We start from the raw sequence: 27,814 nt of genomic DNA on the forward strand, positions 1-27,814 counted from the left end.
TTCGCTCCGTGGCAGCAGGATTCGCTAGCATTTGTGTTTGCTTGTGAAACAGGCTTCAAAAGAGGTTTCGCTTCGTGGCTGCAGGATTCGCTAACATTTGTCCTTGCTTGTGATAGAGGCTTCAAAAGAGGTTTCGCTCCGTGCAGCAGGATTCGCTAACATTTGTCCTTGCTTGTGAAACAGACTTCAAAAGAGGTTTCACTTCGTGGCACCAGGATTAGCTAGCGTTTGTGATTGCTTTTGAAACAGGCTTCAAAATATGTTTCGCTTCGCAGCAGAAGAAATCTCTAGCGTTTGTGGTTGCTTGTGAAACAGATTTCAACAGAGGTTTTGCTCCGTGGCATCACGATTCGCTAGCGTTTGTGCTTGCTTGTGAAACAGTCTTAAAAAGATGTTTCGCTTCGTGGCAGCAGGATTCGCTAGCATTTGTGCTTGCTTGTTAAATAAGCTTCAAAAGAGGTGTCGCTCTGTGGCAGCGGGTTTTGCTAGCGTTTGTGTTTGCTTGTCAAACAGGCTTCACAAGAGGTTTCGCTCCGTGGCAGAAGGATTCGCTAGCGTTTGTGCTTGCTTCAGAAGCAGGCTTCAAAAGAGGTTTCGCTCCGTGGCAGCAGGATTGGCTAGAGTTTGTGCTTGCTTGTGAAACAGGTTTCAATAGAGGTTTCACTCCGTGGCAGCACGATTCGCTAGCGTTTGTGCTTGCTTGTGAAACAGTCTTAAAAAGATGTTTCGCTTCGTGGCAGCAGGATTCGCTAGCATTTGTGCTTGCTTGTTAAATAAGCTTCAAAAGAGGTGTCGCTCTGTGGCAGCGGGTTTTGCTAGCGTTTGTGTTTGCTTGTCAAACAGGCTTCACAAGAGGTTTCGCTCCGTGGCAGAAGGATTCGCTAGCGTTTGTGCTTGCTTCAGAAGCAGGCTTCAAAAGAGGTTTCGCTCCGTGGCAGCAGGATTGGCTAGAGTTTGTGCTTGCTTGTGAAACAGGTTTCAATAGAGGTTTCACTCCGTGGCAGCACGATTCGCTAGCGTTCTTGCTTGCTTGTGAATTGGACTTGTGAATTGGCGGATCAGTAGAGTGGGCGTCTGTGGTAACAGTTGCTCACCGCGCCTGTAGAAAATTCCCCCGCGAAATTTTGCCTCACATTTAGCGCCAGATTTTTTAATTTTTGTACCGTGAACACGCCCGTTGCTTGCTGCAGGAATGACGGACCATACACGGCAGCTATACCCTTCTGCATCTCCGCTGTGCAGCGTTGATGGCGATAAAAAGATTGCCGCCTCTTCTGTACGCTATTTCCATGGGCGAATGTCGAGACCCCTCAAGCGCATCTATAAAAATCACATTCGGCCCTGAAATCCAGCTCAGGTCGAAGTTGACTGAAATTTCTTCATTGTTTGAAATATACTCCTCATTGCAAATTTTTAATGACAAGCGCAGTCTATCATCATTGTTTCCGCTTTTTGTACATCAATCCGGCTTTAGCCTGTGTTGGTGCCTGGTACAAATCGACTGACCGGTTGACGGAAAACGCCGATTTCATTTACAAACCCAATTTCTTCGTCACTTCATCCGCTTACGACATAGTCGAACACTTCCGCCTGAGCAAGTCGCGGGCGTATACACGCAAAAAAAATTCAGTCAACTGTTTTTCGCATTTACTTCCAATATATTTTGTTCAGTTACGTTCGGCATGCCCGTTATTTAAGGGGTGAAAAAAAAGAAAGCCGCATTACAATAGTCGCAATAAATCGCTCTACCATTATAGCACCAGCCCTTCTGACTCATCTCTTGAAAGGTCACACGAAAAAGCAAAACGTCGATGCAAAACATACGTCAGACGCTAACAACGCGCAGCAAAGTCCACTTGCTGAATAACACGCTCTTGTCAATGAATGACTTGTTCTACCTTTTTCGCGTGTGTTTTTTTTTTATTTCCTCGGTGGAGGGTGTACTAGCCTCAGCGCTTTGCGCTAACTACGCGCGCGTCTTATGTAACGAAGCTCTCAGGAAGTGCTTTGGAAATCGCTTACAAAGAAGCCCAATATCTGTTAACTCGCAACAGCAGCAGCCATCGAAGTAGAAGCAAAAATGAAGGCACTTCGCTACACAGATAACGCAAGAATTCATCCATGGAAGTACTGCGTGCACTACCAGATTTAAGAGCTTACGTCGGGCAGGAAGCGCTGAAAGAGAGCGCGAGGTTGAGAGATACGTCGACCCTTGAAACGGATCCACGCGAACCATTGTACTTTATCGGTGCGAGCACGTGCTTCCCATGCACCGTTGCCTCCGAACGCTTTAATATGCACCACCACCAGCTCACGTGCGCGTTCCCATTTATTTTGAAGCGTATATGAACGAGGACTATGTACAAGAAGCAGTGGGCGAGGAAGGTCCAAGGTGTCAGGATCCGGGAAGGTTTTCGTGCAGGTAAGTCCTGGTGCCCGACTCTCCAAAGTCCTGGACCACGTTTCCGCTTCCCCTGAGCAGCCACTTGGTGGTCAGCAGTCCCTCCATGCCAACGGGCCCACGGGCGTGGATGCGGCCGGTGCTGATGTCCACCTCAGCTCCTACGACGGAGGCAAAGTGACGCATCAAGCACATACAATGGCACTAAAAAAGCGTGGTGTATATACGTCTAGCGGGTGCAGCCTCATTTAAAACGGATCTAGAAAGCCTTCTGGACCCGCTGCGATGGACCAGTACCTTTGGCGTCTGGCTGCTGAGCACAGGGTTGTGGGATCGATGGCGAAATTCAAAAACACCCGTGTGTGGCGCGATATCGGTGCACATTAAAAAACTCCAGGTAGCCGGCATTAGTCCAGAGCCCTTCACTGCGGCGTCCCTTATAGCCCGCGTACAGCTTCAGGACACTGCTTAGCCCACATAACAGCCCGTGCAGAAGACGGCAGCGTGTGACCAACACGATAAATGCCTTGGTGCATCGAGAGGGTCCTCTTCCCCGACGTTCCATCCAAGACAGTAGATGTTTGGGCCTGTTGGCTTAGCATGACATGGAAAACAGCACACGAAGAAGTGACGGATGCTACGCACGCAGCTCTGGTGCCCACCGCTTAGTCTTGCCTTTCGTCCTTCGCCTGCTCGTTACATGCGGCACTTCACTTTCCGAGTGCCGCCCGCTGCAGCTGACGATTAGTTTCTCAGGTATTGATCAGAATGTTCCTTATTCAGCTTCCGTGATAGTCCTTATTTTGTTTGGTTTATTTGGTTTAACGTCCAAAAGCAGCTCAGGTTATGAGTGACGCCACAGTGGAGGGCTCCGGACAATTTCGACCATCTTGGGTTCTATAACGTGCACTGACATCGCACAGTGCACGGGTCTCTAGCATTTCGCCTCCGTCGAAATGCGACCGCCGCGGCCAGGATGTAGCAGTAGTGTTTATTGATACAAAATAATAAAAATAAAAATAAAAGAGTTTTGCAAACCCCGGCATCTGCCATCACTTTGGCGGCGGCACCTGAGCTAGGGTCACAGAAATAAAGGAAAGCAGGCAGTATGAAGGAGAGAAATGAAAGAGGCTAGGGGAAAGCGAACCTGCGTCTTTCGGGTCAGCAGCCTAGAGGCATAACAACTGAGCTACCGCGGCGGCTTGTCCCTATTTTGTGAACACTTGTCTGGTATTTCAAAGATTGGTGCAAGACGCGCCAGACATATATTGACGATTACTGAAAAAAAAACATGGTTACGTAATTTCTTCAACACATTTTCTCAGACAACGTGCCCTGCTCACTACATTCGTTATTTTATACCGACACCAAGTTGCGCATCTTGGCGTGGTATATTATATCTGGGAGCTTCTATACTTACAGCCAGCGCTACGTGAGACAAGACAGAGAAGGAATAAACGCAGCGCTGATTTTTCCAGTCTTCATTCCCGGGTCCAGGCAGAACTTTGGCCCTAAAGAAATAGGGTCTCCGGTCTCTGCCTTCTCGGAATCCACGGTAACGTCTTCAAGTACCAGAAGCGGGTGAGATGCCGCAGCGTATACGGCTGCGGATTAATTTCGACCGGCTAGGAATCTTTAATGCGTCTTGACATCGCACAGCCCACGGGCGTTCTTGCATTTCATATACTCATCGAAATGCAGCTACCATGGCTTGATGATACGATCAACTGACCTTGGACTCAGGAGCCGGACGCCGTAGACACAGAGTCACAGCAGTGGATAGTCGCGTGCCTTGGTTAACTGCTCAACTGCAGAACAGCATTCGAGGTTGAAAAACAAGGATCGATGCGCATGTGTTCAAAAGCTTTCAGAGCGAATCGCTTGCATTACTCTTTTCTTCGTGCTCTTAATTATTTAAGGATGTTGTTATGTGATGCGTAGCAATATTTTCCTGCAATAGTACTTTCGCCTCCGGGAAAGAGCTGAGTTATTTTTTTCGGGTGATGGTGAAATTTTGTATGTGGAGGAGGGGGGGGAGAGGCGAACCTCGATCTTTGACAATTATAAGCCCGCATCGTTATGACAAAGCGAAGTACAACACAAGTAATGGGCTCTGTCTTTACAATGACTCGTACGTCTTCGAGGTGCTTTCGCCTTTTTATTCAGATTCAAATTCAGACCATTTTATTTCCTTTCAGTTGAAAGTGGAAGACGAGGCAAAAGGCATGGAGCCTGACAAGGCCTCGACTCCCATCTTTAGTTCAGAGCAGGCAAAACTTCAATACATTTGCAGGGATTTCTCCTGATGAAACGGTGTACACATAGACATAAAATATAAGGTACATGTACTTAAAATGCTGGCTGTCTATTAACGCAGCGTTCGAAAGCACATCAGAGGATCGACAACACACTGGCGAGAAAAATAAACCGCTGGATAACATGTTGACAGAAACATGGAGAAAAAACTTTTTCGCAAGAGTGGTGATATGCATGGGCATACGAGTACAGCTATATACATAAGATATAATCAGTGATCATTAGGAATGCTTTGTACTTTAATTTGAAGGGCTTAAATGGTAGCGTAATATCAATGTAGGACTCATGATAGATATGGACTCTTCACTTGGTGCTCGAATGAACGTCTTGCGTTCGTTTTCCTGATTAGCTTACAATGACATTATTGGCCTGCTCTGTCCGGGTGGAGATATCACTTTACCTCGCTACTCGCTACCGCCGAATTTGAAAAAACGCACCCCACCTGCTGCAGCTCAGCCAAACTGGTGTTGGCAAACAAGGGCGAATTATTTTCGAAAAAAAAAACATCAGAAAAACTTGGACAGCTGGTTGAAGAAGCTGAGCACGCCAGATACGCACCGAGCCCGAAGCGGTAACCGTCGGCGAATCGCGTGCTGCAGTTGTGGAACACGCAGGCGCTGTACGCTCCCCGGGGAAACCGCTCCGCAGTGTCCTCTGAAAAACAAGCAAGCGTTGCGAGGCCTTCCAGTCGCTGGCTTCACATCACTTACTGTTCTTTGTCACGATGGCGTCCGTATGCGAGCTGCCGTGTGTGTTGATGTGCTCGAGTGCCTCGTCGACAGAATCGACCACTTCGTCGGCGCTCTGGGGCCCGTTGCACTGCGCCATCCGGGGCCCCGAGTACAGGCTGACCCCATGCGTCTTGAGCGAAGAGCACAACTCGGAGAGCAAGCCGCCTTCCACGTGATCGCGGTGCACGAGCAAGGTCTCCATGGCGTTGCAGGCTGCCGGGTAGTCGCACTTAGATTCCACAACGATGCGCATGGCCTTCTGCTTGTCCGCTTCGCGGTCTACATAGACGTGACAGATGCCATCGCTGTGGCCCAACACGGGAATGCCGCGGCTCTCACGCTGGATGTCGCGCACCAATTGGTTCGAACCCCTCGGTATGACCAGATCAATGTAACCCTCGAGATGAAGCAGTTCGTCAACGTCTTCACGCGTGCTAGCCAGAGCCAGAGCGTCGGCAGCGTCGTACGGCTTGAGGCACTGCTGCAGCAGCTGCCAGAGGCAGCGATTTGTATGAGCCGCCTCATGACCGCCCTTGAGTAGAAGCCCATTGGCTGTTGCCACAGCTAGCGCCGCCACCTGCGGTAGGCAGTCCGGGCGAGCCTCGAAGATGACGAGCAGAACACCAATGGGCACCGTCACCTGGCTCAGTTCCATGCCTTCGGCCACGCGGGTCTTCCGCAGAACGCGTCCCAGCACGCTGGGCGACGTCTTCGCGATGGTGCGCAGACTGTCAGCCAGTGCGGACAGCATGGCTGGCGTCAGCGCAAGGCGCGCCAGCATGGGTGCACTGAGCCCCTGCTCACGGGCCACGGTCAAGTCCCGTTCGTTGGCTTCCATGATGTCCTCCGTCCGCGCCTCTAGCGCATCAGCCATGGCCAGCACGGCGGCCGAGCGCTGCGTCGCGGTCAGGGACTCGAGTGTGCGGCTCGCCTTCCACGCGTTGGCGGCTGTTGACTCGAGGGAGATCATCTTGGACTGGTGCTCGGTGAAGAAGGTGCCCACGCGCTTGCCTTGCACGATACGCGTAATGGCCATCTCTTCGAAGCCGCTGCCGATGACAACGGACACAACATGCTCAAGAGCCCAGGACGCCGCCTTGATCTGGAAGCAGAGATTAACGTTCCATGCGTTCTGGACGCATGTGCATTCCGCGTGGTAGAAGCCAGTCAAAAGGACGTTGCAACAAAGAAAGAAGTAGCATTCGATGGCACTAACAAATGAGGCTGTGCACAAGTGAAGCTTTATTCAGTGGTCGGTGCCAGCGTGTCCTCTCAGCCTCTTTCTTTATCGTGACGTCCTTTTGGCCGGCTTCCATCATGCTCCAAAGAGGAACACGTACAGTCAGGCCGGAACGAAACGCGATTCAAGAGTGCACGTTGTTGGGTAAGTCCGTCGTAGATCTTTAAGCAACGTACTACTCAACACAAACATGTACGTAAAGAGAAGAGGAACAGGCGCAGGCTCGCAACAGATTTTATTCAGAAGAAAACGCACACTGATATTTTCATGTCTGCCAAATCATTCAGTAAGCGCATGACAAAAACTTGATTTTTTAAATACAATTTTATCAAGGTATCACTGACACGATCATCTCTTTTGTTCCTTTTGAAACAAAAAAAAAGCCTCAGCAAACTTACGTGCCGTCTGGTCATGACTTCGCTTCAAAATTTGTTCTTACCAGCAAAGGCCGCCACGGGTTATCACGTGTAGCCAGACGACATGCGCCGCAGTGAAAGGGTAAATTAGACCTTTTTTTCGTTCTTTACCGAAAGCTGATGCTCTCTTAGTCGTTCATTTATACATTGGCCCGTTTGGCCGATGTAAACTTTCCCACAGGTCAGAAAATTTCATACAAAAACCCAGCGGAACACCTGACGAACTGAGTGGTGTGACGCTTCATGCAGCCTCTCACACTCCTTCCTCCAGAGACGATCACAATAAGGCCAACTTGCGTAGGCAGAGACTACCACCGGCACACCGCAGCGTCTGGCTATATTCTTCAGACTGCGGGACACCCTGTGAATACATGGGACAACCGCCAGTCTTATTTTTTCCTCGAGAGACAACATCCTGGTGTGTTCTAGATTTCACTTTCTACAGGAGGTTCTCCGCCATAGTGACGACAACTGAAAGTGGGAAACCAGCTTTCAGCAACGTATACCAACCTGATTATTGAGGCTGTCATGCACCATGTGAACACATCTTTTTTCCAAGGCTCCTCTCAAGCAGAACGTACCAATGACCCGTTTTTCCGTCTTGGAATGAACAGATTCAAACGGCAAAAGGTTTTCTCGGGCACGTGGCGAGTACATCCACGACGTGTAATCTGGTGTAAAGAAGAGAAATGGAAGAGGTGAGGGGACAGCAAGAAAGGACATAGGAAGAGGTCATATGTACACTATTATTTAGAAAGATTCAAAAGGTTTTATAGTATCAGATGTCGGTTTTCGCTTGCCCAGACTACGAACGGAGCCAGCTCGAGTGCGTATGCTCTTTCGTCGCGCTGGTCGTGCGTTTGGGCGCCGCCGAGCGAGACAACGCAAGACTCGTCCAGTCAAGAATGTGTCGTGGCGATGCATAGCACTGTGAAGAATGGCATGGGAGACGACGGTGATAGGGGAAAGAGTGGGTGGTGGCTGCAGGGGGGAGAGCCATTTTTTTTACACAGCTTTTGTGGTCGCGAAAAAAGTTTCCAGCTGCAAGGTAGAGGAAAGATCTTAGAGGCTGGGGGGGGGGGGCACGAACTGCGCAGCGTGCAGCTGCGCACGGGAGAAACAGCTAGGAGAAAGTGGGTAAAAAATTAATATGAATTATCCCAGATAATCCAGGATATACAAAGCGAAAAGCGAGATTGAGGTCTCCACTGACCCATGGAGCCGGTTTTGCATCTCTCATTTCGCGAAAATGAACGGAGTTTGCAAAGTTGTCAACGCCAATGAACTCTATGAATGCCTTCGGCTCACGTGTTTTGTTTTTGATCGTTTTGCCGCCGTTTAGCAAGGCGTGCCTCTCGTGATTCTGGCGTTTCAGCCGCTTCTCTAGCCTTGCACTTTTCACATCTTCGCTGCTTTTGATACAACTCCCACGCTACCACTTCTGGGTCTTCTTCTCCTCCTTCCATGGCTAAAGGTCAGGCGACGGAGGCAGCGCGCGGCGGTGACAACGGCTGCGGTAGCACCGGCCACCTGCGCACCGCGTGACGTCACTCGGTTTCATGGTCAGGTGACAGAGTCAGCGCGCGGTGCCTACGACGTCTGCGGCAACAGCGACCACCTGCGCTCCGCGTGACGTCACTCGGTTTCGCGCATGCGCAGCAACCTAAACCGCATAATAGCACTTACTCTAGAGCTCAATAAAGTTATCCTATCCTATGCTATCAGCAGCAGTTAAGCCGCAGCTATTTTTTTTAAGTGAAAAGCTTCACTACGCTAGTTAACAACGCGCTTTGCGAAGCCGGCGTATGTCGGAGCGCGAGTGACGTCACGCACGGGGCAGGTGGCCGCCGCCGACTCCGTCGCCTGGTTCCATCCGTTTGTTTTTCTCTCTCTCGCTCCCTAGTCACTACTGCGCATGCGCCAGTAGTAGCACCGAGCGACAGGTGTTCCGCCGCTGCGCAGCGTTTCGCCTTTCCTCAAAATCAAACTTTCAATTTTCAGTTTTCTCTTTCCTCTTTCCTCTTTCCCTCCCTCCTTTATCTCTTCATTTACGACGCGGTTCGGGTGTCCACCGAGATATGTGAGACGATTAGTGTGCAATTTCCATTTGTCGAAAACCAAACACAACAAGTGATCTGACGGCGTTCATAGCGTTCATTGACGTTGACAACAGATTTTCACTAAAAGATAAGCGCACAACCGGCTCCGTGGGTCAGTGGAAACATCAATATCGCTTTCGCTTTGTATATCCGGGATTAGCTGGGCTAATCCACATTAATTTTTAATGGATTTCCCAGACCCTCTGTGAATTGATGCCATGCCGGTGCATCATAGCTTAGCGTTATTAGGGAAGACACCCGCACCTCCGCTACGGCACCATCGCTAAGGTACCACCACTTTCCTGGCTTTTTTCACTTCCTCCTTTATCCCTTCCCTTGCGGCGCAATTAGGGTGTGCACCGAGATAGGTGGGACAGTTACTGCGCCATCTCGGACCCGCCGCGGTGGCTCAGTGGTTAGGGCGCTCCACTACTGATCCGGAGTTCCCGGGTTCGAACCCGACCGCGGCGGCTGCGTTTTTACGGAGGAAAAACGCTAAGGCGCCCGTGTGCTGTGCGATGTCAGTGCACGTTAAAGATCCCCAGGTGGTCGAAATTATTCCGGAGCCCTCCACTACGGCACCTAATTCTTCCTTTCTTCTTTCACTTCCTCTCTTAACCCCTCCCTTACGGCGCGGTTCAGGTGTCCAACGATATATGAGACAGATACTGCGCCATTTCCTTTGCCCAAAAAACCAATTATCATTATTATTATTATTTTCCTCAAAAACCAATTTTCAATCTCCAGGCACCCGCAATACGGTCCATTCACGCGGCTGCCACCATACTAATCGCTTAACAGCCGGAATGCTGGTTTGCGGCTTAACTGAATTCTGATAAATATTTCATGCAATGATTTAAGTGCACTGCCAATAATGAAAGCAACAGCGGCCTTTACAAAGCTGCAATAAATGCATAACCTAATTATGACACGCAAGCCATCACTAATTCCAGCGCTAAATACGAATAGATATTGTAGCGTGCGTTGAGTCCACCGGCTCTATGTGCAGTCGGAACACGCTTCCTTTCCTTTGAGTTCTACGTGATTGGTTCCAAGTGTTAGACGCGTACAAGAATTCACCGCGCACTCCATTCCGCGATAAGAAGAACTTTATTACACCCCAAAAAAAGAAAAAAGTTATGTGGATTAGCTCAGCTAATCCAGGATATGCAAAGCGAAAGATGTCGACATTCACTGTGTTCATTTGGCAATGTTCCTGACACAACAACGCGCTGCCTGATTTGAGCAGTGAATATAGATAACAATGAAATGTTATAAGTGCAGGACACATGCATGCATGCAGTGCGTTCGAGTAGTAAAGACAGAGTGATATTTTAGGGCTCAACTCGTAACTGACTCGGTTTTGTGTCACGTATTAGCTCAAACAACACTACGCACACGTACAGGGGAGATGGAGAGAAATGCGAACAGAGCGGGGCCTAGGCGCTCCACTGTTCGCATTTCTTTTCATCGCGGTTTTACTTCGGTGGCAGGAAGAAGACGCTAGAGTCGTCCGTCAGTCATTCTACGATGACTGTAACATATCGTTTTCATGCCACCCAGGTAAAAGCGCGATCAAGAGAAATTCAAACAGCGGACCGCCTAGGCTCCGCTCTGTTCGCATTTCTTTCCATCGCGATAGTGCACGCACAACAATATAAGCATGTAGGCTTTCGTCCAGTAGTGACTTGAGGGCTTGTCTTATATGTTTATTACTCAGAAATAACGCCAGAAGTTGCTGACATAAAAAAAAATCACTCGAAATTTAAAATGATTGATAGTGAGGGAGAAGGTGAGGGAGTGGCGATGATGGGAGTGCGAGGGAGGGCCAGCAAATTTTTGGAATTGAGGATGAGGGTTAGGGAGGGCCATGGACTCAAAATTGAGGATGAGGGAAGTAAAGTAAAAATGAGGGCATTTGCCCACCTCTGGTTAGGGCACACGGCCACATAACAGCGCGGAGTGATACATCTCGCTCCATTTATTTAACATTTTTTTTGTGGACTACTTCCTCATCCTGCAGACATTTTAAACACAAACTGCTAAACGCTCGACGGCGCCGTCATACCCGCAGTTTTGTATATCTTAGTACTCAGCGCTGAAAAGTCTGCTGACTCGGCTGACATAATTAGGCAGAGTGTCCTTGAAATCCACAACGAAGGCTCGGGCACTGCAATCAGAATCACAGCCTCAAGGAGCTGCACTAAAGTGTTTTAAATAAACAGTGGTGTAAAATGTAAATAAAAAAGTGTATCTTTTCTCCAGCTTTTGTTTTTACTTGCTGGGCCGAGTAGAACGACGCTGCCCTCCTGGCTGAGCTTTTCTTTCTCGCCGCTGTACGCGGCGACGCTTCGCCGGCTATCCTTTCCCTCACGGCGCGTTTGGGGTGTGCACTGAGAAGTGAGACAGTTACTGCGCCATTTACTTTCCTCAAAAACCGCTTTTTTATCTCGTATGCTGCCTCGATAAAGCATCCCTTTGGCAGGGTGGCGACACTTATCTTTCGATCGGGAGGCGCCATTCTGAATCACAAGGATTACGCCAGTTCCAATAATGAAGACGATTCTAAATTCAATCTGAAATAAGATTTCCATGTCCGTACTGGACGCTTTGGTGAGTAAAAAAAAATTGGAGGACGCTTAAGCTTCGCCTTTGAGAGCAGGATGCGACCGCGTGTTGCAGCATTGGCAAGGAATCCACGGAAACGCCGTCGTCCTTCTGTGCCAGCCCTTGCCCGGACAATTTAAGGAAAGGAAACATATCTTGGTGGACACCCGAACCGCGCCGTAATGCAAGGAAAATAAAAAAAAATTAAAGGAAAGGAAAGGACGCCTGTCTCACATATATCGGTGGACACCCGAACCGGGCCGTAAGGGAAGGAAATTGAAATGAAAATTGATTTTAAGAAACGGAAATGACGCCTGTCTCACAATTCTCGCTGGACACTCGTACCGCGCCGTAAGGGAAGGAAAATTCATTCGCTTACGGAGCGGTCTAGGTGTACACCGATATGCACCATTTTTCGCTCACGGCCAAAGACGCCGACGACACCGGCTATTCTGCGACACGAGCTCCTTAAGGCTGTCGCGTTAAACATTGGAGAGGATACGTAAGCTCCGCGTTAAGGGTATGACGCGATAGGGTAGTGGATTAGGCTTTCCATCCTGAGCAGTTTGACACCTTTGAACGCATTTTTCATTTCTTAAAATTGTTTCCTTTAATTAATCGATGAATTACACTAAATTTTCTTAATTAGCATCATCAAGCATTGACTTTTCATTCTGACCTTACTGATACCATTTAACCACATTTTTCCAGTTTTGCCATTTTCATATTTCCTTAATTAATCAACAAATTACAATGATTTCATTAACTCGTCATCGCCTATCACGCACCAATCAAACATCAATCACTAGAACCACAAATTACCATGCTACGATTTTTTTACGCAGCCCCCGATTATTTCCGACACGCTGTGCCGACTACTACTACGCCGACGGTTTTCGACCGAACGAGCTCTATGCGCTATCGCGTAGTGCGCGAAAATGCTGTTAGGCTCACAGCCCCTAGGGTGTAGGAGAGTGCAAGGCACGGCGAAAGGAGAGACATAGGAAAGCGAAGTGAAATTCTATATTGTTGAGTTGAAAGCACCGAAATGACACTAAGTTCCCAAGCCGAGACATGCATCTGTCGCTTCGGAACGTTAAACTCATATATATTGCCGCGAATATTTGCAGTGTGTTCGTTTTTGAAATCTGCCGCCACATCACTTTATCGCTTTGTTTGCTACGCAAGACGTGACTAGATTTATCTCGATTGATTGCAGCCAGGCAGAGCTGATTCTACGTTGTTCCGGAATGTTCTAGTAACTTTGGGCTCTTTATCTCGAAAGTTCGCTATCAGCTTTAAATTGAGCACTGCCGACAGCGGCCGGCATTCTGTTCGACGACCGCCGAGCACGCTTGTCGCTTCGCCGCTGCCGAGTGATTCAGTCCATTTTGGGTGCAAGTCAGCCCAATAAACAGTTCTTTTAGAAGACCCTTTCGTCCGTCTTCATCGCTGCTTCGACTGCCGTCACCACTACGTGACATATGGTGGAGGTGCTGGGTAGCCTTCCATGTTCCGGACGCCCCCTTCAAGTCATGAAGCCAGCCCTGAGCGCTTCGCACCCGAGTACGAGCCAGCAGCTCAGCGACCCAGCCGACGACTCCAGGGAGAGGAGACTGAGTTCGGGAAACTGCCGGACCGCACAAGACAGCGAAAAGACGCGGCTACGAGCACCGCAACCTCGCCGAAGATGTCGACACCGATCATACTGCAGCAGCCGCGGGTGCCGCCAACTTTCAATGGATCCCTAAGCGAAGACGTTGAAGAATGGTTGGATCAATTTAAGCACGTGGCGTGATTCAACAAGTGGGATGATGCGGCAAAAATTGGACACGTGTTCTTCTCATTGGATGGCTCCGCACGCACGTGGTACGAAAACTACGAGTCGTCCCTTACGACATGGGAGCTATTCAAGAGAGAACTATTGAAGGTATTCACCAGTGTCGTGAGGAAAGAAAGAGCCGAACGACTCCTCGAATCCAGGATCCAGCTTCCGAATGAGCCCGTCCGCGGTTACGTCGAGGAGATGAAGCGCCTATTTCGTCGCGCCGACCCCGGGATGACCGAGGAAAAGAAAGTTCAGTTTTTAATGCACGGCGTAAAAGAACACCTCTTTGCAAGCCTCGTCCGCCAGCCGCCAAAAACAGTCGAGGAATTCATGCAAGAAGCCTGCACGATTGAGAAGACCCTCGACGTCCATGCTCGGCAGTACAATCGTCCTTCCTCTGCCTGTGCAATCCGTTCGGACACGCCGGCCACCACCAGCGACAGCTTGCGGGAAGTTATCCCAGAAATCGTCCGAGAGGAGCTACGCCGATTATTGCCATCCTCCCCACAGCCACAAGCAACTACTCTGGTGGACGTGGTAGGGGAAGAAGTGCAACAGGCACTTGGCACCCCGACGGCCACAGAACCCCAGGCCATGACCTACGCCGCTGCAGTAAGGACTGCCCAGCCCCAACGACAACCCCCACGTCCTCCCCGAGATGAGCCACTTGTTCCACAACGCCGCCTCCCAGCCCCCGTCCGCCCAGCCTATGACCGACGCTCAAGCCCCAGGAAATGCGACGCCTGGAGGACTTCCGACAACCGGCCGTTGTGCTTCCATTGCGGTGAGGCCGGCCATATTCTTCGTCACAGCCCGTACCGACGTATCGATCTTCGAGGATTTGCCATTAACGCCCCACGACCACGCTTCGGGCAACGTCCGCAGGAAATCGACGAGTACCTGCGTCGAGAAGAGTACACGCCGAACCGCTTTTCGCGCTCACCACCGCCGTCAACCTCGCGCTTTGCGTCGCCACGCCGCAGCTACGCAGCCGCGGTACGAGGAAGGTCTCCCAGCCCCCGTAGGGGAAACTGAAGGCAGCAACCTCTGGAGGTGAGGTTGCTCAAGAGCGAAACGCCGAAGATCCTCCACCGACCCGACCCCATGAAGACGCTGCACCCGCGACGCCGCATGAAGAACCGACACTCGCTGCACCGACGCCGCACACAATGAGAACCCCGACCACGACGCAGGCTGCCTTGGAAACAATGCCGCCACCCAGAAGAGCTTCGACCACACGCCCCATCCGCGAATCGCATACGCGACGAAGCCGTGACCCGACGCCAAGAGCGACGTGCAATGCAAGAGCCAGGACCTCTGACTTAGAAGTGACTATCGACGGCCGGAAAGTTACCGCTCTATTCGACACAGGAGCCGATTACTCGGTGATGAATGGAACATTCGCTGCGCAGCTGAGAAAAGTCACAACGGCTTGGGACGACCCACAAATTCGCACCGCAGGGGGCCACCTCATTACACCGTCAGGACGATGAACAGCGCGAGTGACTGTCAAAGGACATACCTATCCTGCGACCTTTGTTGTGCTACCGCAATGCTCCCGCGAAGTGATCTTGGGTATGGATTTCCTTAATGAGCATCAGGCGATCATCGACCTGCGATCCAAGCTGATCACGCTTTCGACGGACGAAGCCATCGCTTCGATGAAAACTCGGGAAAATCACGTTGCCCTGAGTGTCCTGGAGGAAGAAGTGAGCGTCCCACCCCGATCAAGCGGTATCCTAACCGTAGGCGCCACGAAAGCCATTAACGCTGAAGCCATCATCGAGGGCAACATGCAATTGCTCCTAGACCGAGGAATCAGCATCGCAAGAGGCATCGCACATTTGCGCAATGGCCAGGCCGAAGTACTGCTGACTAACTTCAGCGAAGAATACCGGCACATTAACAGAGAAACGACGATTGCTTTCTTCGACGAAATATCTGACACACGAGACTTTTTCGCCCTCTCCGACCCCTCCGCAGAAGATTCGCCTGACCAAAAGAACTCGCCCACTTTCGACATCAGCCCAGCCCTGCACCGGAACAGACAAGACCAGATCCGCAATCTGCTTCAAAGCTACAGTGAGTGTTTTTCGACATCGCCGAAGGTGCGACAGACGCCAATTGCCAAGCATCGCATTATAACGGATCAACACGTCCGACCTCTCCGTCAAAGCCCCTACCGTGTGTCACGGCGAGAACGACAAGCCATCCGGGACCAAGTCGAAGAAATGCTTCGCGACGACGTCATCCAGCCTTCAAACAGCCCATGGGCGGCACCGGTTGTTCTAGTGAGAAAGAAAGACGGCGCACTTCGATTCTGTGTGGATCACCGCCGCTTGAACAACATAACAAAGAAGGACGTCTACCCCCTCCCCCGCATTGACGACACTTTGGACCGCCTCTGCAACGCCAAATATTTCTCATCGATGGACCTCAAGAGCGGCTACTGGCAAATTGAGGTCGACGAAAGAGATCGCGAGAAGACAGCATTCATCACTCCGGATGGGCTGTTTGAGTTCAAGGTGATGCCATTTGGTCTCTGTTCCGCACCAGCGACGTTTAAGCGAGTAATGGATACAGTGCTGGCAGGCCTGATGTGGCAAATATGTCTGGTATATTTAGATGACGTCGTTGTCTTCGCCTCGAACTTTGAAGAGCACCTCAAAAGACTTCGAACAGTACTAGACGCAATCAAGTCGTCTGGCCTAACCTTGAAAGCAGAGAAATGCCACTTTGCTTACGAAGAGCTGCTGTTTCTAGGCCACATCGTTAGCAAGGAAGGAGTACGCCCATACCCGCAGAAAACAGCTGCTATTGAACAGTTTCCACCGCCGGCCGATAAGAAAGCAGTGCGCAGGTTTCTCGGACTGTGCACATACTACCGACGATTTGTGAAAAACTTTTCGCGCATAGCCGAGCCCCTGACCCAACTGACGAAGGCAGACATGCTGTTTTAAAGGGGAAGCGCCGCAAGCAGAAGCCTTCAGAACTTCAGCGTCGTTTACAGTCCCCACGGATCCTCGCGCATTTTGATGAAAACTCTGATACTGAAGTTCATGCCGACGCAAGCAGCGTGGGACTAGGCGCCGTCCTCGTTCAAAAAAGTGACAGGCTGGAGAAAGTCATCGCATACGCTAGTTGTTCCCTCTCCAAGGCCGAGGCTAACTATTCGACAACTGAGAAGGAGTGCCTTGCCATCATCTGGGCTACGTCGAAATTCCGCCCCTACCTTTACGGACGACCGTTCAAGGTGGTCAGCGACCACCACGCGCTCTGCTGGGTTGCCAATTTGAAGGACCCCTCTGGCCGACTCGCTCGATGGAGTCTGCGTCTCCAGGAGTTTGACGTCACCGTCGTTTACAAGTCCGGACGCAAGCACTCTGACGCGGATTTCCTCTCACGAGCCCCTGTAGATGCACCACCGCCGGACGACAATGAGGACGCCTTCCTGGGACCCAACAGCCCCAGCTCTTTTGCTCAGCAGCAACGCTCGGACCCCGACCTAAAAGGCCTCATAGAGTACCTGGAAGGCAAGGTTTCTTAACCCCCCGCTTCATTCAAGCGAGGACTGTCTTCCTTCTGTGTGCAGAATGAGGTCCTTGTGAAGAAGAACTTTACAGCGAACAAAACAGCCTACCTCCTTGTTGTACCTACTTGTCTCCGCGAATAAGTTCTACAGGCTTCACACGACGAGCCGACAGCTGGACATCTCGGGTTTACTCGCACCCTCCGCCGCATTCAAGACAAGTATTACTGGCCCCGACTGTCTGCCGATGTCGCACACTATGTGAAAACCTGCCGAGATTGTCAGCGACGAAAGACTCCTCCCACACGTCCAGCAGGATTTCAGAGCCCCATTGAACCTCCCTCAAGGCCCTTTCAGCAGATCGGCATGGACTTGCTTGGCCCTTTTCCAACATCAACATCTGGAAATAAGTGGATCATCATAGCGACCGACTACCTGACCCGCTACGCCGAGGCGAAAGCCCTACCTAACGGAACAGCAGCAGAAGTCGCCAAATTTTTCGTGGAGTGCATTCTTCTTCGACACGGCGCCCCCGATGTGCTCATCACGGACAGAGGAACAGCATTCACGGCGGAACTAACGCAAGCCATCCTGTGCTACAGCCAAACCAGCCACCGGAGGACAACTGCATACCATCCGCAGACCAACGGACTGACCGAGCGCCTGAACAAAACCATCGCCGATATGCTCGCTATGTATGTCGATGCCGAACACAAAACCTGGGATGTCATCCTGCCTTACGTTGTCTTCGCCTACAACACCGCAGTGCAGGAGACCACCCAGATGACGCCTTTTAGGCTCGTCCATGGCAGGGAGGCCACGACCACGCTAGACGCCATGCTGCCCAACGTTACAGAAGAAGAGAACGTCGACGTTGCCGCCTACCTTCAACGCGCAGAAGAAGCTCGAAGGCTTGCCCGATTACGGATCAAAGATCAGCAACGGTCCGACGCCAGACGCTACAACCTACGAAGACGCAATGCGGAATACAAGAAAGGAGACTAAGTCTAGGTGTGGACGCCCATTCGCCGCCGTGGATTGAGTGAAAAGCTTTTGCACCGCTATTTCGGCCCGTACAAGGTTCTTCGTCGGCTGGGTGAAGTGGATTATGAAGTCATCCCTGACGCAATGACTGCATCCCAGCGACGCCGCGTACGACCAGAAGTTGTCCATGTAGTCCGTCTGAAGCCGTATTATGCGCGCTAAAGGCCGCTGCATTTCCATGCTCTATTTTCGCAAGATCCGTTTTTTCCCTTACTAGTCGCATTATTTGTTTTAATGCATCGGGTCGATGCTCCTTTGAGAGGGGAGTAATGCCGCGAATATTTGCAGTGTGTTCGTTTTTCAAATTTGCCGCCACATCACTTTATCGCTTTGTTTGCTACGCAAGACGCGACTAGATTTATCTCGATTGATCGCACCAGACAGAGCTGATTCTACGTTGTTCCGGAATGTGCTAGTAACTTTGCGCTCTTTATCTCGAAAGTTCGCTATCAGCTTTAAATTGAACACGGCCGACCGCGACCGGCATTCTGTTCGACGACCGCCGAGCACGCTTGTCGCTTCGCCGCCGCCGAGTGATTCAGTCCATTTTGGGTGCAAGTCAGCTCAATAAACAGTTCTTTTAGAAAACCCTTTTGTCCGTCTTCATCGCTGCTTCGACTGCCGTCACCACTACGTGACAATAAAAAATTAGTTATCTTTCCCATGTGGTACCATTTGGAAAGACAGAGCAAGGAAAGGTGAGTGCAGCCGCAATCACCTCCATTATTCTTAGAAATACGAGGCATTGTGCTTTCAACCCTAAGATGTGGCGTTTCTGCTCTCGTCGCAAGGTAAAGAGGATGAGCGCGAGGGTAGTGTACCTCTTCAGTTTTATAGATTAAGTCGCTGGTATAATGGCAGTGCACGCTTGGTAATAGGGACAGCGTAGAGGGAGTGCGCGTATACGGGGTAAACGGAGTCTCATACATCGAGAACAATACGGTCATTCCACTCCTTTCAGCGACTGCATTGCAAGGAAATGACATCACTGAAATGTTCTTGCGGTATCGTTTAGTCTGTGTATATATATATTTATAACATTTACCACTTAAGAGTGCAGCACTTTATCAGCAAATGGATATTGGTCAGAGAGTAAAGAGAATTTATTCCAGATCATGAAACAATAGGAGACGTTGTGAAACAATGATGACAGGTTGTTGATGTAGCACAGAGTACACACAAAGACAGTTTCAAGGCATTGCACATAACCTGCAGGATAGAGGTCTGCTTCAGTACTGCTGGTCCTGTGAGGTCTGTAAGACAGCGACGATTGTCCTCCGGCTACTGAAATCCCACAACACTGGCCTAGCATAGAACTTGTGTCAGTTTACCTTCTAAACGAAACGAAGGACGATGGACATTATTACTAATGAAGGAATCGAGTTGCATATCCCCAATAGCACAAAGTTTGTGAGATGGGGGCAAGCGCATATCATATGATATGGGCCTGCCAGAAGAATTCGCAAATAAAGAGTAAATCAATCAACGAGAGAAGGCTGGGAGCCGACCTTGTCCGGCTGCTTGGACCTGGAGTCCCAGAGAGCTCTGGCTCAAAGAGCGCGGGCAGCGGCTACCACCAATGGTGTCCCGGAATGAGGACTACCACCCAGGCAAGGGAGCGGTGAAACCTTCCACTCTCCTCTAAAACCCACCCCATTGCATCCAATAAAGCTCTACCACCACCACCTCAAAATCAACGGAGCCTAAACCTTCCGATGGTTTTGAGAAAAGGAAAGGCGCATAACTGCCTCAATTTTTAGGTGGATGCCACCGTTTTGGTCACAGCGCTATTGAGGTTTCCCTTGAACAAGTGAGCCAGTTACACTCGCTCCTCGGAGGCTTCACAGACAGGAACACGCCGCTGAAACCCAGGGAGTGCGGCTAGAAGTGTTTTCGCACTAAGAACAATGACTGGTGGTTTAGCATTCCTATGCACGAAATATCGGGGGTGGGCCAAATCTTATTCGGGAGTATCTCAGGTATCTTTCGAACGTGGTCACTTAATTTTTAAATTCTCGGGGGTGGGCCAAGCCCATTTTGACATTGTCCCAGGTCGATTCCGAACGTGGACCAACTCAATTTTGAAATTTCCGATGGTGGCCAACCTCATATTTGGAGGTCCTCCAATTCCATTTTGAGACTAGGCCAAGCCTGTCTTCCACCCGAGCCTGTCTTACACCCACACCATAATCACCGGGATCCAAATCCGGCAAAGGTCATTTCAAGGTCAATCTTGGTGTGCCCTAACCTACCCGCCATGGTGACTCAGTGGTTAGGGCGCTGGGCTACTGATCCTGCGTATACGGGGTTTGAACCCGACCGCGGCGGCTGCGTTTAGATGGAGGCGAAACTCTAAGGCGCCCGTGTGCTGTGCGACGTCAGTGCACGTTAAAGATCCCCAGTTCGTCGAAATTGTTCCGAAGCCCTCCAATACGGCACCTCTTTCTTCCTTTCTTCTTTCACTCCATCCTATATCCCTTCCCTTACGGCGCGGTTCAGGTTCCAACGATATATGGGACAGATAATGCGCCATTTCCTTTCACCAAATAACAATTATTATTATTATTATTATTGTTATTATTATTAATATTATTATTATCATCATCATCATCACCCTCGCCCTCGAATAGTGAATTCTGCCCTCCCTCACCCTCACCTCACCGAGTGAAATCCTCACGAGGTAATAAAAAAATAAAAAAACGCTAAAGTCGTCCATGATTGTGACATGAATAACGCTAGCGTCGTTTTATAATCAGCCAGGTTGCAAGCGTTATGAGAATAAATGCGAAAAGCGAGCGTGTAGCTATCGCGCTGTCGGCATTTTTTATCGCGAGACTGGTCACGTATGCACACCCAAGCAATAACTGCATCCCCTTTTTTGCCTAATAAGCAAGAGAGCAACGGTATGCTTCATTGGCTGCTGCAAAAGCTCACACAAGTCGTAAAGCATGCGTTATGTAAATTCCACACAGCGCGGCCGTCGCTTCAGCCGCGCTGGACCAAATATGGCGGTGGGTCGGAGTTGCCGCAGACGGCCGCGGTACTTTTCCCATTTCAGCGACTTTAAGATGCTGAGGCCAAATGGTGCTGTCGTGTACGTCGTCGTTGCCATCATCGTCAGCGCAGCTACGTCCACTACAAGACATAGGGCTGTCTAGCTGACCTCTAATTAACCCTGTCCTGCGTCGGCTGGGGTCGCCCTGTCCCCGCAGACTTCCATAGCTCATTTGCCCTAGTGTTCACTTCTCTAGGAATCCACTCCGCTATCGCAAGGCATCATCGGTTACCTTTCCTCCGCATTACACATTCACTGCCCGTGCGTCCATTTCCTCTTAATAATTTCGACTATTCACTCTCGTTCGAGTTGAGTTGAGGTGTTTAATGCTACAGGTGGGGTTAGTCTTGCTTATTCTGCCGGATCTCTCGTTTGTTCCCTGGCCCACCCTTATAATTCCTCTTTTAACTTTACCCCTGTTGTCGTCCTTTCGCAGCGTTGGCTGGAATTTCAAACCTTTTAGTCATCTTACCAAGTTCTACCCCTTTTTACCCTTTTAATTGTTGTCTTAGAAAATAGAAAAAATGAGAGAGAGAAACAGAGAGAGAGAGAGAGAGAGCCCGGATCAGCAACGCCGCCAGGCTGAACACCAATTCAAGATAAATGAAAAGGATCTAGAGTTCTACTCCATCTGCATGATAGTTATTTTATAGCAAAAGTACGCAATCGTTCTTAATTGCACACGCATCCCCAAACACTGTTTAACTGTGCGCCGACTTTCTCTAATTAGTAGTTACTGATTACACTCTGTATTCGGTTCGTTTTACGTGCGCGCACCAGAGCTGCGATGCAACTTTCACGCTCAGCCGGAGCCTAAACGCAGGGGCACCATATCTGCTCCTGCGCATTTCCAGACATCGTCTGATAGCGACGAAACAAGGCAAGAAAGAGTAAAAGTGTGCAAACCTTTTTGCTGACAGCCATGAGCTCAGACAGCTGATCGTCCGACTTACCTGGCCGATGTATGCATTGTCTGCCTGCGGCTTGATCCAAATACGTTACAGCGGGCGCGCATGAGTCACTAGATGCGGAGAGTTTGAAGGATGCTTCACTCCCGCCACCGGTTGGCCCGGTATTGCACTACCTCCGGGATCGGCCTTGTCTTTAGCGCGTCTTTACTATCCTGTCTTTCTATCCCATCTTTCAACTCTCCTTCTACCTGCACGTGGTAGCGATTGTGGCTCGGCTTGAGCCAGTGAGCAGGTCTGTGCACTTTCCTTTCTTTCTTCCTGGCAGAGACAGACAGACAGACAGACAGACAGACAGACAGACAGACAGACAGACAGACAGACAGACAGACAGACAGACAGACAGACAGACAGACAGACGGACGGACGGACGGACGGACGGACGGACGGACGGACGGACGGACGGACGGACGGACAGACAGACAGACAGACAGACAGACAGACAGACAGACAGACAGACAGACAGACGGACGGACGGACGGACGGACGGACGGACAGACAGACAGACAGACAGACAGACAGACAGACAGACAGACAGACAGACGGACGGACGGACGGACGGACGGACGGACGGACGGACAGACAGACAGACAGACAGACAGACAGACAGACAGACAGACAGACAGACAGACAGACAGACAGACAGACAGACAGACAGACAGACAGACAGACAGACGGACGGACGGACGGACGGACGGAGACAGACAGACAGACAGGCAGACAGACAGACAGGTAGACATACAGGTAGTACATACCAAAAGAAAGCCAAACAGCAGAAATATGAAAAGTTATTTTCAAGAAGCTTTATTCGCATTGTGTTTCACGCGTACCGACGAAAGCCAGCAGCAGCGCGCCAGGTGCATGCAGCCTCGCCGTTAGACTGTCTACACTTCGCGGTGGGATTTGGCCCACGACTGCGATAAATGGCAGCTCTCCATCCTTCTGTTACCGTTCAGCTTATGCTGCTTTATCTGATCAGGTTTTGCTGCTTTATAAACCGGGACTCTACATAAACCACGAAGTGGTAGTGGACGCGGTGTGGGGTGTGCAGATTTTGCAAAATTTTGCCCTCCTGTTGCACGTGCTCATTGGTGTAGAGCGATCATCAACTCGCTCACCTACTGGTATTCATTTTACTGTGCTGCGTACGCCGTTCTTTGAAGCAGCGCCACTCATCTACACGATTCAACTTGGCTGCCGGCTTCTCACAGCGCGCATGTGGTCTGCGGCGATTAATGTCATCAGTGAATATTGATTTCGGCCACAATAAAAGCTGTAGGCACGTTTGCACTCGGCTCTACTCACTTCTCGAATCGGCCGAAGCGGTCTGCCACTGTCCGGTCACCGGACCGTCGCGAGCATGGAACGGCTGCCTGGACAGCGGACAAGCACACGACTCCCGATGGCTCAAACTGAATGGCCGACAGCGTCTGGCAAGAGGCTATAGTGACCACTCTCGGGTACTCCATTTCGCCGTCTCTGCGGGGAAGCTGCCTTCAATACCGAAGCCAGATAAAATATCTCATTGCGGAATCTTTTTTTTTTCTTCACGCGTAAACCTATAGCTTGCATTCCATTATCATCGTCCTTTGCTTCCTTGCACGAAGATATAAATAAACGAAAGCAACCCCTGATGAAAAGCTCCAAACTATATATAACTGCGTAGCTTCCGTATTAATGCAGAATGGAGAATTCTCCAGGAAACTGTTCCGCAATCGCAAGTGAATTGCGAAAACGTCCGGAGTAAAGTTTTGTGATGAAATTTTTGTTCGCTACTCGCATCTTCACACCGTAAACTTTCACCGCTCCTCACTTGCAGATCACCGGCGCTGCGACGCTTTGCAAACGCGGCAGGTTAGAGGTGAGAAGGAAGCGCAGACGAAAGACTCTATGCGGGTGTGCGAATGTGCAACGAGCACGGAGGGATTGAACAGGAACGGGCGGATTCGACCTCCTGATGCGTCAGAAGCTGATGGCGGTGCGAATGCTGAGAGAGATATTGAGACACAGTTTTCGTAATGCCGATCACTTTCGAAAAAAAAACAGCAAAAGAGGCTCCGTTTCTTTAAATATCCTGAACAAAACGCAATAGACGGTTGGACCGACTAGACATAGCCGGGCCGATACGGTAACTATATCGTCCTCGTCTACTGAGTGCATCGCACGACTCAGATCTAAATGGCCGGGGTTCATACACAGACATTTTTATTTTTATTTTATCACTTCCTCTCTGATATCCAAAGCTCTGCTTGTTTGGCTGCACAGGCAGTGTGCTCATCTCTAGTCAGATACAAGAGAGGTTGCTGCTTGTCATGCAGGTGTCATTATCAGATGCATAGCATGCAGGTACACGAATGTTCCGCGCTGTTCTATTAAACACACTTTTTTTTCGATCACAAAGAGGTGCATTATACGTAATCTACTGAACATTTACGAGATATAACGTTCTTGCGAAGTAAACCGGCACCTTAAACTGTGTCAGTTGAAACAATCCTCATCAGCAGCGGGGACCCTGTAATTTTACTGAACCGATGAAACAGCTGTGCTGCAGCTAAACGTTATCCGGAAAAGTGCAATTTTGTGCTTCGGCTTCGAGCGTACTTCTTGTCAAACGAGGCCTACCATCTGCACGACTACGTTTCGAGTCATGCATTCATGGTATTAAATGTGAGACGACTATGTCAGCCTCTTAAACGGGCGGTTTTCAATGAGAACCTCGAGGCTTGCGGACCCTGTCGAACTCCACGAGGTTGTGGCAACAGGACAATGTTGATGACGGCTCAGAGGTCAAGTAATTTCACACCCCATAGATGTAACTTACCGCGTTGGAAACAAAGTTGATATGAGAAAGCGACGAAGCGAGCATATATTTATTTCAGTATATTATGACTGGTTATAAAATTAATGCCACAAAATCTCGCGTCCTGCTCTCTTGCACTTGTGAAAGGACCGAAGCTTGGTTCTGTACGACGCTAAGGAGCTGGTGATCGCTGTCATCGGTGGTTTCGGAGCTACTCACTTGCTCTCTCTCATTTCTTTTTGGATTAGAACGTTATTTTACAGTGCACCGCGACGGACGGCAGGACGCGGGATGGAGTTCTGGCCGCAGCGGCCGCATTTCGGTGGAGGCGAATGCAAAGATGTCCGTGCGCTGTGCGATGTCAGCGCACGTCAAAGAATCCCAGGTGGTCTAAATTAATCCGCAGCCCCGCACTACGGCGTCCCTCATTGCCCACGTGTTGCTTCGGGAGGTTTCTTCCACATACCGTGAGATAACCGTGCACTCGAGGCAGTCATGTGATCGGTTTAGGTGCGGCCGCTCGCAGCTGGGACGAAAGCGGGACGGTGCACTGTCGTGCTTTGCCGGCTGAGCTGCCAGCTTCGCGGTCAGTTCGAAATTACCGCTATGCGTTCCGACTACCGGGCGTTTTCTGTCACACGTGAATTTGATGGTACCGTAGCACCATTTTAAACCGACAATATTCCGCTGCACCATGCCGTATAACGACATTAAATCTGGACGTGTGGCATATGTCGCAGCGAAATATAAAACAACGTGACGTTTAGAGGCTTAAGGAAGGAATCAGTGGGCAGCTTTAGCATAGTGCGATAAAAGCGGTGGCCTTGTGGCAGAGCATCCGCCTCTCATTCGGGAGGTGCTGGTTGGACCTCCAGTGCCGCCGGGTACACACCGGGATCTAAAGGGTACAAGATTTCACCCAGCCTGACGCTCGGCTTTTCAGGGCTGATATGCTTGGGAAAAGGGTCTTGGGACAAACCATAATCCGCTTACATGGGCATGCGCTTGGCATACGTTGGCCGGAGTTCGCCTGTAGCAGATCACAAAAACGCTCATCGCGCACCTCGCAATGCTTGTGTGCGTGCGTGCGCCAGTGTAGCACATGCTTCTGCACCGTTAGTCCAGCACTCACGATAGGCTGCCCTGCCTGAAAGTGAAGGCGTCGTTGATCCTCTCCAGGTGCACCCTGTGCGTGATGAGGTCGTCGAGCTTAAGCTTCTTGTTTAGGTACAGCTCCACCAGCTGAGGCACCTGGTCGACAGACTTCCAGCCTGTGCGAATGGACACGCAAGCGCAGTGGGCAACTTACACGATAACTCCATGGAATCCACAAGCATTGCTTGCAGGGTAAATCGTTGGCGGCCTTTCGCAGTGCTTCCCAGACAACACAATTTCGGCCGCTGTGGTGTCAGAGAGCCCTCCCTATAATATGCATCAGCAGTAGCAGCAGTAAGAAGAAGCGCACAAAGACAATTGAGGGGGGGGGGGGGCGGCAAATAAAATGGCCAATTTGGTGGAAATTTTTTATTTCTCAATTCATTTTTTTTTCGTAATCCTCGGGTCTTCATCTGTCTCGTAACGAAAAATTATAGCGAAATATGCAGTACAAATTTATAAATAAATAACTTTTTTTTATATCAGGTCGTGAAAAATTGTGAGCGAATAGCGCTTCTAATGGTCCCGGCACATCGCGAATTTCGCGGGTTTCCCAAGACGGGTCACCATACCATCTTAGTGTCACTATGAAGAGGAGAGAGCAGAAGATCAGAGCTTCCGTTGGTTGCAATGTCGCATTTCTCTGGCCAAGAGCAAAAGCATACAAAGTGATAAACGAGGCAAAGGAGGAATTAAACTATGGAGGGAATAAACTTTAAGGCTCTTATAAATTCTCTCAGTTCTCACTATTTCTGCGTTTGTATCACTCGTTTCTGCATCATTTCGTAGCGAATGGCCGTAGAATTATTGCTTTTTGCCCACGAATACCGAGGAATTAAGGAGTTCAATAAAGTAACTATTTTTGTATACACTTTAAATATTGATTGAACTTATTTTTAAGAGTAACGTTTTTTTATGGAAATATAAATGCTGGAGTTTAACTGTTATTTGCATGAGTACTGGGTGTCTAAAAAAACTAATAGCTTTATTGCACGGAACAGGGCTTTGTGAGCATGCTGAAATAAAAAAAAAAGTTTCTGCACTTTCTTCATAGTTATTTACCACCCGGGGGATGGCTTTACGAGGATGTTAATTGTTATTACTCAGCAACTACGCAAGATACTTCAACCAAATTTGGTTACATTTCATTTAGCTCAAAAGTGTTTTACGTTTTCCTGTCAGCACGCCAGCAGTGTTGGTCAGTCGAGCTACGCTGCACATGACCAAGAGTGGGCTCCATGTGCGCTGTTACATAGTTAAGTGTATGGGGCCCTTGGAATGCCAGACTCGTTCAGGTCCGCAGGTCCCGGATCTCGGTGACCTGCTGACGGACCTGTTGAAGCGCCGGAGCGCTCCGTGTGAAAGAAATGCTGGTGCTGTACCTCGACCAAAGGGAAGACGATGCGCTTTGATCTTCGTAGGCGCGAACACGCCGTTGCTTTTGCGCGTTGATTACAAACTCGGCCTCTTTTCTTCGTCGCCGAATTAGCAAGAACACATTTGCTCCCGCGAACAAACTGGTGACGTTGCCGCCGTCGCTGCCGACATTCGACATCATGCCGCCGCATCCTGGTTGATCCATGCTCCGTCAACTCCCGGGAGCAGCCGCTTGCAATATTCCGAGG

General features: G+C 50.0%; 1 protein-coding gene across 1 annotated transcript; it reads right to left on the reverse strand.

Moving 5' to 3' along the window:
* Positions 1-2,294: 2,294 nt before the first annotated feature.
* LOC144125429 (gamma-glutamyl phosphate reductase-like) lies at positions 2,295-27,771 on the reverse strand. The gene is made up of 7 exons (XM_077658801.1): positions 27,708-27,771; positions 26,167-26,305; positions 23,540-23,607; positions 7,615-7,775; positions 5,428-6,580; positions 5,276-5,371; positions 2,295-2,562 (listed from the first exon to the last, which is right to left on the reverse strand). The coding sequence occupies exons 1-7, from the start codon at positions 27,769-27,771 to the stop codon at positions 2,396-2,398; spliced, it is 1,848 nt and encodes a 615-aa protein (XP_077514927.1). The 3' UTR covers positions 2,295-2,395.
* Between the last annotated feature and the right edge of the window lie 43 nt (positions 27,772-27,814).

This window comes from Amblyomma americanum, chromosome 1, assembly GCF_052857255.1.
Source record: "Amblyomma americanum isolate KBUSLIRL-KWMA chromosome 1, ASM5285725v1, whole genome shotgun sequence".
In the NCBI taxonomy this organism is placed as follows: Eukaryota; Metazoa; Arthropoda; class Arachnida; order Ixodida; family Ixodidae; genus Amblyomma; species Amblyomma americanum.

Coding starts and splice junctions, on each gene's coding strand:
- LOC144125429 (XM_077658801.1), bottom strand. CDS start 27,771: ATGGATCAACCAGGATGCGGCGGCATGATGTCGAATGTCGGCAGCGAC. Junction 26,306..27,707: donor CGACGGCGGCAACGTCACCA/GTTTGTTCGCGG, acceptor CCATTCGCACAG/GCTGGAAGTCTGTCGACCAG. Junction 2,563..5,275: donor CGGTTACCGCTTCGGGCTCG/GTGCGTATCTGG, acceptor CCTCCGTCGTAG/GAGCTGAGGTGGACATCAGC.